At 34.1% G+C, this 14,884-nt stretch overlaps 1 protein-coding gene across 1 annotated transcript in view; it reads right to left on the bottom strand.

Annotated features, from left to right (window-relative positions):
• MTBP (MDM2 binding protein) overlaps nt 1–14,884 on the bottom strand; it is a 71,528-nt gene that overhangs the window by 48,779 nt on the left and 7,865 nt on the right. Inside the window, exons 5-10 of the mRNA XM_029923587.1 lie at nt 13,040–13,098; nt 11,132–11,276; nt 10,063–10,180; nt 8,103–8,237; nt 5,969–6,063; nt 5,091–5,163 (exon numbers count right to left, since the gene is read on the bottom strand). Coding sequence (XP_029779447.1) covers nt 5,091–5,163; nt 5,969–6,063; nt 8,103–8,237; nt 10,063–10,180; nt 11,132–11,276; nt 13,040–13,098 — 625 coding nt within the window. The remainder of the gene's footprint in view (nt 1–5,090; nt 5,164–5,968; nt 6,064–8,102; nt 8,238–10,062; nt 10,181–11,131; nt 11,277–13,039; nt 13,099–14,884) is intronic.

Raw genomic sequence — 14,884 nt, 5'->3', positions numbered from 1 at the left:
TTGTTCCTAGAAGTCAGAAATTTAGTGCTAATAAGGTATACAATGCCAAGAAACCATGAATCATATGCCAGAAAATGTAAAGGAGCTCCGACTGATTTATGACAAAACTCAGCTTATTTATCTCTGTATTCCCAGTGCTGGGCATACAGATGTTTATTAAATATTTCCCCCCCCAAAACCAGCATGTTATATTTAGGTAAATTCTCAATTTGATTAAGTACTGAATAAACAAACTACAACTCTGAAAGCTATGTTTTGCCCGTTATTTTAGAAATGTAAGCTACAACAATCAGCAAATCCCAATAAATACGCTTCGTTTTTTACTCTGGGGAAATCTAAGCAAGACATTTGCCATGGATTTCAAATCTAATGAAAAGTCACTTTTAACTATCCTTTGTAGATGGAGGAGTCAGATGGCATATGATGCTAACTAAATACTTTTATGTATTAGGCTTTTTTTGCTATTTATTATCTTTAGTTATATATTCTTTGATATACAAATAAGTATATTAGGAACAAAATAAGAAAGAAAAAATTAAATGTTTATTTTTCTTTGTTATTATAGCCAAATCTTTTTTTATTCTAAGTCAAATGTATTTCACGTAATTGTTAAACACTAAGAATGAAAATATTAGCAATATAAAATAGTCACTAAGTATAAAAGATGTATATTTAACTTTTGAAACACTAGATCCTACTCCTTCATACTTACATAAATAAACAAGACTACACAGCCCAAAACTGGCCCAAGAGATAGACAAACCAGTCACGTGAGTATGCTAGAGCAGGGCCCAGTTCAGCCCTTAGTTATATAATATTACAATTAAGCTTAACAAATTAGAGATGTTAAATGAATTTCAATGCACACCTTAAATACTGTGTTATTTATTTTATATTTTTATATGTCCCACCCAGCCTAAGAAGTAGCCATAGGTTTGAAACAGCTTATTCTTGAATACACATTTGCTACAAATATGTAAATAAACATTTCTAAATACCATAAACTATAACTTGCTATAAAAATATGTATGTCAATTGTTTATACTGTATCCATAACAAACCTGGATTCTGATAGCACACTCTCACCCATGTACTAATCGTTAGATAGGCTCTGAGATCTGAGGATGGTGTTTCTGGGTGAACATTCTATCTCTAGAATTTAAAAATCAAATAGTGTTCAAACCTGAGTTTCAAAACCTTGATGCAATCTTTTCAGCAGACATCCGCTGAACAAAACAGGCACTTTGGCAATCCTGTTTCCAACCTTGCAAATTCTCCTCTTACAAAAATATTTCCTGGCTATATGATTAGTAGATACCATGGTTCCCTAAAAATCTTCTGATCTTTAACTAATCTAATAACATAAGCTTTACTATACAAGGTTTTATTTTTATTCTGGGGCTAATCAAACTTTTTTTTTTAAGTCAGAAGTTGACTTACAGGTCATACAAATCACTATGCGGTGACTGGATGGCTCAGTTGGTTAAGCATCTGACTCTTGGTTTCAGTTCAGGTCACGATCTTAAGGCTTCATGGGTTTGAGTTCCACATCATCAGGCTCTGTGGTGGCAGTGTGGAACCTGCTTGGGATTTTCTCTCTCTCTCTCTCCCCACCCGCCTCCCCTCTCTCTCTGCCCTTCCCACCTTGAGCTGTCTCAATCTCTCTCCAAATAAATAAATAAACTTAAAAAATTTTAAAGATCATATAAATCACTAGAATTTAAGTGCTATGAATGCTTCCTAAGGAGGGGAAGCATTTTATTCTCTCCAGTGCCTGAAACAAGCAGCTGGCACATAGCAGGCAGTCTCTCCCCAAACCCCAATACAAACTGTTGAATGAATAAATGAAAACCAAGTTATAAAGCACAAGAATTATTTCAAAGAATGACCATGCAAAAGAAAACTAATTTTTTCAAAAAAGTAAAAGACTAATTATGACCCAATATAAAAGGAAAATACAGTGCTTCACATTTGGAGCTTTGTTAGCTAAATTATGTTTCCAAAAAATATCCCTTTTGCTACATTAAAGTAGAAACATATGTACAAAGTTCCATCATTTATTTGTCCCTTACAGATAAACAATAATATTTTATAGTTGTTTATTTGTCCCTTACTGATAACCAATAATATTTTATAGTCATTGTCCACAAAGCAATAAAAATGACAATCTAATATACCAGATTTAGAACAAAATTGAAAACATGATATAAACATCAATAGTTTCATTTGCTTCTAGTATTAGTGTTGCCTATCTTCAATAACTTGATAGATTAAGGATTTTTTTTTACCTGTGTTAAATTATAGGTCTGTGTCTGACCTTGACTTGAAAAATTATAAAACTAATTCCTAAAAATTTCATCTTATCTTTAAAACATCCAGAGGATATTTGGTGCTTATAGGCTTTTCAGGAACACAGTTCACATATGCCTGTCTATCATTTGGGCCAGATAAACTTCAAAGACCATAAAAATTGGGGTGCGTGGATGGTCATTTAAGCATCAGATTTCAGCTCAGATCATGATCTCACAGTCTGTGGGTTGGAGCCCTGCATCATGATGGCTCTGTACTGCTAGCCCAGAGCCTGGAGCCTGTCTTTGGATTTTGTGTCTCCCTCTCTCTCTGACCCTCCCCTGCTCACCCCTCTGTCTCTTTGTCTCTCTCCAAAAGTAAATAAACATTAAAAAAAATTTTTAAACCATAAAAATTAGTCAGCAACCATCATTTATGTCATACTTTACAGCTTATAGAATATATTCCAATTTGGTTTTCATTACTTTTCAAATAGGTAAAACAGGGATTATTTAGTTTACAATTTAAAAAGTTATAAGCCAGTGAGTGGCAGAGCTAGGACTTAAACCCAAGTTTTCTTTTTTTTTTCTTTTTAGTGTTTTATTTATTTTTGAGAGACAGAGAGAGACAGAGAGAGACAGTGTGGCAGGGGAGGGTCAGAGAGAGAGGGAGACACAAAATCCAAAGACAGGCTCTAGGCTCTGGGCTAGCTGTCAGCACAGAGCCCGACACGGGGCTCGAACCTAGCTGTCATCACAGAGCCCAACGCCAGGCTCGAACCCACAAACGGTGAGATGGTGACCTGAGCCGAAGTCGGATGCTTAACCTACCAAGCCACCCAGGCGCCCCTTAAACCCAAGTTTTCTAAAGTACACACTCTTGCCCTGGAGAACTATTTAGTTACTTTTAAAATAAAACCAAAATGGGGTACTTGGGTGGCTCAGTTGGCTGAGCATCTGACTTTCACTTTTGTCATGATCCCAGGGCTGGGGGATGGAACCCTGCGCTGGCCTCCACACCGAGCGCAGAGCCTGCTTAAGGTTCTTTCTCTTTCCCTCTGCCCCTCCTCCACCCCACCCCCCTCTCATGCTCTCTCTGTTAAAAAAAAAAGGAAGATGTTCTTTTATTCTTCGTACTTTCCTTTTTCTTTTTCGTTTTTTACCATGCCCCTTTACAAGCTTTCCGTGTGCATATTTTTGTAGAGATGTTAAAAGTAGGTCCTCCACCCTATTACTCTACTGCAGTCAGCTTATTTTCTTCATAGTTGTTCGGATTTACTTTCTATTTTTCCTATCAAAGCATAAGTTCCATGAGGATAGTCTTCACCTGTGCAATCCATCACGAGATCCCTAATATCTACCAGTGTCTAGCACATAATAGGATAAATAAGAAAAGATAAGTTTTAAAATATAAAATTTAGCACATTAGGTATTCTTTAGAGGATGAAAACACAGGCTAATATTACACTTCAGGCTGTTTCTTCAAAGGCAACTTCATCTAATAATACTTTGGGGCACTACTCAATATCTTAATTTCATGGAAAAAAGAGGCTGCAAGTCAAAATTTGAAATTACTGCTGCAGTCAAGCATCTTAAGGCCAAAATCATATTTCTGTTACCATATCAATTTTCTAAGGGATATAACCAATATTTGATTATAGTGCCGTAGGGAAACTATAATTATAATAATCATTTTTCTCCATGCAGAATTGTTTGAAATAGCTTGTTGTTAAAACAGTTAATTTATGTAAATATTGCCAATGAATATTCTGTGCATCAAAAACTGTTTTCATAGAAACACAGTAGTTAAACAAATAACCAGAAAGAAAAGCAAACTTTTAGTTTTTCCCATTAAAAACTGTAGTTGGCTTAGAAAAATTTTTTTAATGTTTATTTATTTGTGTGAGAGAAAGACAGAACGCAAGCAGGGGAGGGGCAGAGAGAGAAGGAGACACAGAATCTGAAGCAGGCTCCAGGTCAGAGCCTGACATGGGGCATGAACTCATGAACTGCAAGATCATGATCTGAACCAAAGTTAGACGCTCAACTGACAGGTGCCCCCAAAACTGTAGTTAACTTTAAATAGATGACTTTAATATATACATATACCTATAAATAAATAATTACAATATAGCCACAAATCTTATAAACATCACTAGAATTAAGAAAAACTGAAAACGTACATATAATTCAGTTTTCCTCACTTCCACCCACCTGTCCTATCATGAAAAAGATAATGCAAGTGTATGAGTATCTTCTCACCTAACTGAAATCACATGTTGAAGGAGTAGGTTAACAATAATCTAACATGTTCTCAAATTTTAAAACTAACACAATTACCAGTCATGAAGCTTATTTTTGAAAATCTCTTCTAAAAACAAAACATCATTTTGTGTCTGCAGAGGACTTTGGTATTATTATGGGAAGTCCTAAGTATTTTAATATCTATTAGGACCAAAATCATGTTATATCCTAGAAGCAAAATCATTGTGCAAAAACAAATTAACAAACTACATTCTCCTTTATTCTTTCTTTTTTTCTTTTTTAAAATATCTTAGAGAGAGAGAAAGAGACCAAGAGGGGGAGAGGGACAGAGGGAGAGAAAGAGAGAATCCCACACAGACTCCACGCTCAGTGCAAGGCCCAATGTGGAGCTCGATCCTATGATGCTGGGATCATGACCCGAACCAAAACCAAGAGTCATACACTTAACCAACTGAGCCACTCAGGGGGTGGCCATCTTCCCTTTTCTTGCACATCCTTACACATTAAGTTAAAAAAGAAAAAAAACACACACCATACCTTGCCATGCAAAGAAGAAATCTGCTCCAACAGCAGCAGGGAGTTTTGTTTCGTATTGTTTTTCGTCAACCCTCTGCATTAAAGTTAAAGAAATGATACAGAATGGTACTGAGAAACACTTCAACTCCCTAAAACAAGTTGGAGTCTCTAATTCACAAGGTGCTTAAGTTGATTTATTAAAAATTTAGCTGTAAGAATTCACAATTACTCCTTTCCTTAAGGAAAATTATTTTTCGAATTCTGAAAATATACCAAGAAATAATGCTTCTACAAAGAGCATTCCTACACTCTATCAGAAAAAGAGATGTGTAAAAACTGTAGTTTCTGCACAAAAATTTAAGAACAACATGCTAATGCTACATTTCCAGGCAACAGCTTCTTGTTATCAAAGTGTTCTGTTCTTAGATGTATTTCTAAAAATCCTTTTCTTAAAAGAAAGTCTACAATATGTTGAATATTTGCCGATATATGACATAGCATTTATATTTACTCTAATATACATACAAAGATACGGTGGACTGGTGCTTATATACCCCTCCTGCCACAGACAAGAGAAACATCTGAACATGTCAAGAGTATAGAAGTTACTCTGTTTTTCTCCACAGATTCCTAACATTTCTCCATCCTTCCAACCCCATTAGCGATGAGTAGCAATACCAGAAAGTCTTCTGCCTATTCTAGAAACATAAATCTAGTACTTGAAGGAGGACTTTTTGTTTTTCAAAGTTGTAGAATATCTCTTAAAACAAGGGCAATGAAAAATACACTGAATATTATTAAAGAAAAAACCCGGCATGGTCCAATATCTAAAAGTGAAGGAAACATTCTATGTGACACAGCAAATATAATCTGAAATGAATACATAAATAAAAGGATACAACTCAAATTCAATGTCCGACATATAGCAGGAGGGCATATCTGATAATTGTATTATCTGCACAAATTCTAAAGCAGGGCCATAATAATGGAAAACCTAGGGAAGAAATAAGAGTGTAATACTTTAAATTCTATAAATAAAATAAAAGTGAATAAATTAGCAATTAGGACTTAACACTTCAAAATGGATGTCTAAAAGCAAGTATTTAGACATTATGCAAGCCAAACATCAGATCCTCTATAGCAGACAAGAGTTTCTTCCGTTCTAATTCAACCTCTCAGAGTAGAGACAGAAATACAGATTTCTTAGCAACCAAAGAGTTTTAACAGAGGGAAAATGAGTCTAAAAAGAGGGAAGCAACAGAAGACAGGAGTTCTCAACTTGTTGTGTTTATTTTCAGCAAGACAGACAGATGACCCAAGAGGCTAGGATGTTGAAGAAACAAATTTAGAGGGTCTGCAAGAGAGAAGATTCTAAGGGATGAATTTAGATTGAGCAGTATGCTGAGGTTAATAAAATAAAATAAAGTAAGATCCTTGAACAAAATTCTAGAGAAATTAAGAGAACTAGTGAAGCCAGAAGTCCTAGTTAACACAGATAGCTCCACTTGGAGAAATGAAAGTACAGTATCTCTTTGGGCAGAGCCTGAGAGTGAAGGAGGACAGGTATTTTAGGAGTTGAGGCTAGAGTATGCCATAAGAAGGGCAAAGAAAAGCAAGCATATCTTGAGGAGACTATGTAAAGTTTCAAACTTGCAGAAAGCTGAATAATTTCACCATATACAATTGTGCATATATATATATATACACATAAAGACACACACATACACTTACAGTGTGTATATGTATATGTGTGTGTGTGTGTGTGTGTGTGTGTGTGTGTGTGCATGTGGGGAGTGTGAGAGTGAGAGAGAAACAGAGAGACATTTATTGAAGAGGTTTTACCCTAAGATTTCCATCAATAGCAGCAAAATTTAAATACATTATTCGTATTTGAATGGTGTGCTACAAAGAAGAAACACTGAGGTAATCAACCTATAATATACAGAAAAGACTATTAACATTTCTGTGAAAGATGGCCATGGGAGGTAACTTAAAGTAAGCAATTCTGAACAAATACTGGGAAATGTGTTCTCATCAGAAATATGCCTCTTTTATACTACCTTCTGATCAGAAAATATTACCCATCGATCTGACATCATTGAAATCTCATGACTATTCTTTTGCACATTCTTGAATTGGGTCTTTCAAAGTGAATTTCTAAAATGTTTCTACATAAACATATCTTTTGTATTACTTTTCAATACAAAAAACCTTCTAAAATTGTTATATTTTATAATTACCTACATTTTAAGAATAAATCTATGGAGATATGGGACACAAGCTAATACTTTTTTTTTAATATTTTATTTATTTTTGATACAGAGAGAGACAGAGCATGAGAGGGGGAGGGGAAGAGAGAGAAGGAGACACAGAATCTGAAGCAGGCTCCAGGCTCTGAGCTAGTGTCAGCACAGAGCCTGACGCGGGGCTCGAACCCACGAATGTGAGATCTGACCTGAGCCGAAGCCGGAGGCTTAACCGACTAAGCCACCCAGGTGCCCCAAGCTAATACTTCTTAAACTGTCAAAGAAACAAATGTCAGGTACTATAATCCCTGACCTCATTTAACCTTTGTAATAACTTTGTAAGGTAAGTGTCTTTATTGTCTCCATTTCACAACTGAGTTAATCAATCTACCCAGGTTATAACCCCTTATAGGTAACAGAGCCAGGTTTCAAACCCACGTCGACCCAACATCAAGGCCTATTCTTTTTCCAGTGTACCATACTCCCTCTGAACTGAGTCTTAAAGGTCTCATACCAAAGTCCTAACCAAAAGAAGTTTCAGGCCTATATTGATTTACAGGCAGGATCATTTCATTTTAAAAATAACTTAAAGTAATGATAGTTTTGCCAACATTCAGTGCTAACAACTTGGTGTAATTTAAGCACTTAATTATAGTTTTAATAAAAATTATGCAAGCAAGCATAAAGCACATATACTAGGAATGTGAATTTCAAGATTCAAAGATATCTTATAAGAACAAAACTATGCATGAATGGATGATTGCAAAATGAATTAAAGCTAGATTACCTTTGGTAAAATATTCTTATCCTTTGATGGTATTGTCTTTTTGGCAAGACTGCAAGGATTTAAAGTAGATGCACTAAAATTCTTAGGTGTGACTCCCTTTAAACAAAATTCAGGAAAACTAATTTCAGATCCAAACTGAAAAGAAACCAAGAGAACACAGGTACAAACATCATGAATAAAGTTATAAAGATCAATGCATCCCAATGCAATGTAAAAGTTAAGAAGAAAACCACACATAAATATATTTGATTCCTCAGCTCAAAATGTGGTTCTTCCATTTATGAACACATCCTTCCTACTGCAACTTACACACGGATCTTTCCATGAAAGGCGCTCATTGGCCCTACGCCAGCCTACACGAGTATACTAAGGCCATTCTGTGCGACCGCAGAGCCAGACCACCTCCATTACATATACTTGTTCAGTATTGGCTTCCTACCAGTCTGTAAGCTCTGCAAAACTCAAGCCTATCTGTCTTATTTACCACAAATCCTTGGGACAATGCCTCACACGTAGTTCGCTTTTAAAATAAGTTGATGAAAAAATCAATTCCTACAGAAGTAGTAAGAGTAAAGGTGTTAACAGTAATAGTAAAAATGATAGCTAACATTTAATGAGTGGTTACTTTGTACTTTACATAATCTAACCTTCATAAAAATCTATGAGGTAGGAACTATTATTAAACTGATCGTACAGATGAAGACAACTGTGTCACCAAATGGCTAAATATTGCCCAGTAGGTCACACAAAATTAGCAAGAGAGTAGGGATTTGAATGCCGACAATCTAACTTTAGAATCTACGCCTTTAGTCGCTACAATGCACCTAAACTAAAAGCTATTCTCCACCAAAGCAAGTGATTTCAAGTTGTAAATGCATCCTGTGGAGTATGAACATTTAATTTCCTATTCATAAAACAATAAAAGAATTGCATGAAAAGAACCCTGCCATTATTTGTCTGTATGCAAACATGCAGTTTCAAAAAAAGGACACAAAAACAATTCTCGTAGCTAATTGTATCTTGCACTCTTCCAGTTGGCTGTGTGGCTCATTTATGTTAAAATCAATTGCAGAGATTTACTTGTAGGTTTAACTTTGCCAAGGTATGGTTGAGGCAGCATATAAATCAGCAAGAAGGATCCAATCACATCAATACCTATTTTCTTGCCAGAAGTTTTATTAAGCCATAATTAAGTGTGAATTGAAAAGGAAAAAATAATCTAGTAACTAGTGCAATAAACCTTTATTTCAATAAAGATGTTCCCATACTTCCCTGAACAAACATTAAGAAACTTGCTTGTTTTAGTTTTGCCTATATTTAACAATATATACAATACTAGAAATATATTTATTTTAACAAGGACACAACTTCTAAAAGCCACCAAATACATTCATTCACTGTAAGAGATGTCAAAAGAGAATTGGAGTTTCATAGAAATTTAAGATTAGAGGGACTGATCTAATCTAATCGTCTCATCTTGTAGTTGAGAAACAGGGGATCTTGAAAGGTTACAAAAAGGAGTTCAAAATCAGAGAGCTGGTGAGTAGAGATCAGTGATCATTTAACGTGCTGTCCTAGGTCAGAGAATGTGGTCTTATACGTGCACTGAAATTAGGCGACTTGGATAGATAACATGAACTCAACTAATGTCAAATTCTGTTTTTAAAGAAAGAATGTAGATTCGAGAACTGGTGTGTCCAAAACATAACCATGGTGACTATTTAAGTTAATTAAAGTTAACAATTCTATGTTTTGGCTGAAGTAGTCACATATAAAGTGCTCAGTAGCAATGTAAAGCTAGGAAGAATATTTCCATTACCACAGAAAATTCTTCTCAGATGTTGCTGTTCTAGAACATCTATATTTATCAGGTACATTTTCATTCATTTAAACTATCTGTGTTGTAAATAAAGTTGAAAGCGCTGCTTTGTAAACTGTGATAACTGAGAAATCCACTCACCTTTCTTTCCCATATCTGAATCTTTCCCCTCCATAATTCCTTTGAGTCAATAACATTTTTGAGATCTTCCAAAGATATGACATTAGCAGAAAGGTATTCTGCAATTTTCTGACAGCTTCTATAAATAAAAGATTATGATAGTTAAATCTGGGGTTTTATATCTTAGATTTAATGGTTATGGTTAACTACAATTTTAACAGGCAAAAATGCAAAGTTTCTACCATTGCTTTTACTAGTATTATAGAACATTCCTTAAGTCAGGCTCTGAGAGAGTCTCTATCACATATCCATTTAATATTGGTTTAAATGTGTTGGATATATATGTACATATACATATATATATATATATATATATATACACACATATACAGATTTAATATTAGTCCTTTATGTTCAAAGGGAGAACTACTCTTAATCTTTACCCATACAGCTTGTATGGAAGTCCAGAATAGTACTTATCACAGACTATCGTGACTATCAGCGTTACTACTTGTATTTCAATGAACAAGATCAAATATCACCTTTTTAACTCAGCAGCATCTATTGTTGTGCTTGGCATAAAGTTAGTGCTCAGTAAACATTTGTTAAATGAAGAAAATCACGAAGTTAATAAATCCAATGGAGTACTTAAGGATCAACCAGTAATATACAATTGATCCTTACTAAAATATCATAAATCAAACAGTATATGTCTATTTCTACACTGCAAATAGAACAAAAAACCAAATACAAAATTTCAAATCCAGAGTACTATGGTATTCATCATGGTGCTCAATGGACAATACAAGCCCATTAAAAAGCACACAGTGTGTTCAGATAATTAATGCTCACTAGTGGTTATAAAACAGCATTGATGACACTTACTAAAAACTTAACTATCTCAGGAATATTAAATATGAAATAAGAAAAATTCAGATCTTTTCAATAAGCCTCTAATAACATAAAGGTTATAAAACTATCTTATCACATTAAAAAAATCTTCAAGTAACAAGTTATTAAAAATAGGATAGCATGTTAATTGTAAAAACAGACTACGGAGAGGGCAACCAAATATGACAAAGAAGCTTACGTTACACAATTATTTCCTGCTATAGTAATTTTTGCTGAATACCATTCCTTCAAATGCTTCAATGCTCCTATAGTGGGTAAACAGTCTTTCAACTTGGGAGGATCTTTGTCAGAAGGCAACAGTATTACATCTATCATTGCCCTACCTAGAAAGAGAGTAAGGCATTTTCATAATTTAAAAAAAAAGAACAGAAATGTCTCAAAATAGTGCTGTAACAAATGAATTTTATGTCTATTTGGAAGTTAAGGATTTTAAGTTTAATTTCTGAAATTCTTCAAAACAATCACATTTTTACAAGTTCAAAATTTCTAAATGTTCATCATTTGATTTAAAGCCATGTTATCTTGAAATAGCTAACACAACAGAAAACAATGAACTCTATCATAATTAGTTGCCAATTATGTACCAATGCTTAATTATACACATTGCTCAAGATCATCAATGCTATTGTTGTACTGAACAGAGAAACAGAGAAAAAGAATCTGTGCAATTGCAGTATATTTTTCTATACTTAATTTATACAAAAGGGAATGAATTAATATAAAATTGTAATGGTCAAATGAATTACTTCTTTTTATAGGACAATAGAACACCCAGAAAACTCAATTACATTGACAGTATTAGTGATTCCTAAGAAAAAAGTAGAACTTCATAAAACTTCACATTTTATAAAATTATAAATTTACTAACAAACCAACAAAATATAAAGAAAACAGAAACTGAGCAGAAATTCAATATTGAAAGCTTTCTAGGGGTGCCTGGGTGGCTCAGTAGGTTAGGCCTCCGACTTCGGCTCAGGTCAGATCTCACGTTCGTGGGTTTGAGCCCTGCGTCGGGCTCTGTGCTAACAGCTCAGAGCCTGGAGCCTGCTTCCAGTTCTGTGTCTCCTTCTCTCTCTGCCCCTCCCCCTCTCATGCTCTGCCTCTCTCTGTATCAAAAATAAATAAAACATTTTAAAAAAAATTAAAAAAAAAGAAAGCTTTCTATTTTGCCAAAACAGCAATGCATATTTCAATGCATACTCTGAATTTGACACATTTCATTTAAAAAACTGATATATTTATTCATCTGTGTATTCAGTTATTTCCCACATAGAATCCTTTGCACTAAAATAGGATCTTGAATATAAGGATCAGGCTGTGAGCTATCAAGTCCTTCGTGGTCATCACATGTGTTTTACTCATCCATTACATACTCAGCTCCTAGTACAGTACATGACCTGTGACAGATTCAACAAATGTCTGCTTAATAAATGACTTCCAGCAATGAAAATTATTCACGGAAAGCTCTTCAAAAGCATTTATAGGTGCCAAATTGTACCAGGCTTTAGATGCCAGCTACCTGACACAAAGAGAGATAAATTTCAGACAGACTAGAGCTTTCAAAATAGCATTATACAGTATTGGATAAGATATACTTTTCATTATTGTAAAAAATGGGCTCTGTAAACAAATGCTGAGTGAAGGGCTTCTTTCACTGTGGAACTTTCTATGGGATAATGCATACAGTGACCCCACGCTTTAAAAGATGATGCCAAAATAATCCAGGTTAAAGAACTTCCTTTTACAGGAATTGTTAGGACTCATATTCTGCAGAACGTACTGTGGAAAACAATGGTATACAGCAGATTCTTCAGTAGTGACTGAATAAGGAAATGGAGACTGGTATTTAATTTTCTAAGATCTAACTTTTGTCTACCTAAATGAAAACAATTAAGACAACTGTAGTGTCTCAGTTATATACTTTACTAATGAAGTGAAGTATGTTTGCTTTCAACTTCAATTAAAGAATTATTTTTCATTTGAATTTCAAAATTCGAAGTGAGATCATTAGCATAAAGGCTGAATTCTTCACTCATTCATAGGGAGTATAAGACGTAAATTACCAAAAGTAGTCATAAAATATTACCAGGAGCAGGAAGTTTGTCAGACAACTGATGCAAGTTTTCTGCTGATTCTTCATATAGGCTAAAACAAAAGGATAAGTTAGAAAACACACACACACACACACATACACATTACATATAATCATAATAGCTAATATTAACTAAATGGATCTATGTGCCAGGAACTATTAAGTATGTTAGATACATTATCTTACTTGATCTTCATGATAATCCATGTGGCACTACTATAATATTATTATTACCCTTACTTTAAATAATTTGCCTACAGTCAAATAACTAGTAGGTGTAGAAGCTAGGGTTCACAAAGTCCAAGTTGTTAGTCACATCCCCAAAAACAAACAATAAAAAGGGAAAAAAATTCCCTAAATTATATCCAGTACCTTAAATATAAATCCTAACTAATAAACATTTTTCTGAATGCTAAAAGTAAAGTATTGCTAAGTGTTTAGTGAAGAAGGATATTGATTTTTTCTGAATGGCATAAGACAGTTTTGACTGGAAAATGCGATAATGTCCTCCAACTCTTCAAAATCTTTTCATTTTATCCAAATGATGAATTTTTGTCCCAAAAATTTATTATATAACATAAAATTGCTTAAACCTGCCACTGTTGTTATTATATAACATAAAATTAGAAACCTGCCATGGTCTAGAAAACTTACAGCATCTTATGGTAAAGCATAGTTTTCAAGCTCCCTCTTGTGGAAATAATTCTTAGGTCTCTTACTAGAAATAATTACTTTTACACTCCTTATCTTTTAATAATGGTGGAGAACATGGGATAAGAACTCTAAGGCTAGAAATACAAAGCACCTTAGAAATCACCTAAAAGGATCTCAACACGTTATAGACTAGAAAGTAAAGGGCCAGAGAAATGAAGTTGACTGGCCCACAGTCATGGAAATGGAAACTACCTCTACGGAGCCCTGGTTTGATATCCTTTCTTTGGTTCTACAATATCTCCTTTCATTAATCAGTACAAACAAATACAATTTAAAAGCAGGAAGTAGAAATTTAAAGTGTGTAGTAATTTATAGAAGTATTATAATATATGATTACTATAGTAAACAAAAGTAGGTTTTTGTAATGAACTATTATGAAAGACTAAAATGAAAGGTATTAATTATGAGTCAAAGATGGGACATTTCATGAAGAGGAAAAATAATCACAACTTATATCACCTGAACCAACTTATATATTATACCACAATTCAAAAAACCTAAAAGTGAACCTAATCATCTACATAATCCTCAGAAACTATATGCATTTTTCAGGTGTCTGAATTTTCAAGATATACATAAATTGGATAAATCATGTATTAACCTCAAATAGCAAAATAATAATCATAATTTGAGTTTGAATGCCAGTTATTAACCTTAAATTCAAGTTTCCTTTTTTAAAAGTTTATTTACATTGAGAAGAGAGAAAGAGAACCAAGATCATGCTAGCATCTACAAATGAATTATGTTTTCCCTCTTTTCATCTCTGAAAGAATTTATCTAAAATGGATGCTATTTCTTCCTTATATATTTGGGAAAATTATTTGGTGAAGTCATACTAGCCTAGAGTTTGATAATGGGAAATTTTTTTAACAGTTCAATTACTTTATTATTTTAAATGATTATTATTTTATTTTGAGAGAGAGAGTGCATGCGCACACAAGGGAGCATGAGTGGGAAAAGGTCAGAGAAAGAGGGACTGGGAGGGAGAGAAAGAATCCCAAGCAGATTTATCAGGACTCAAACTCACGAACTATGAGATCATGACCTGAGCCAAAATCAAGAGTTGGACATTAAACCAACTGAGCCACCCAGGCGCTCCATTAAATTCAAGTTTCTCTTCATGCT

The sequence above is a fragment of the Suricata suricatta genome, chromosome 15 (genome assembly GCF_006229205.1).
Source record: "Suricata suricatta isolate VVHF042 chromosome 15, meerkat_22Aug2017_6uvM2_HiC, whole genome shotgun sequence".
Classification (NCBI taxonomy): domain Eukaryota; kingdom Metazoa; phylum Chordata; class Mammalia; order Carnivora; family Herpestidae; genus Suricata; species Suricata suricatta.
Note: the sequence above shows the minus strand (reverse complement) of the source record. Positions and strands in the feature narration are given on the sequence as shown.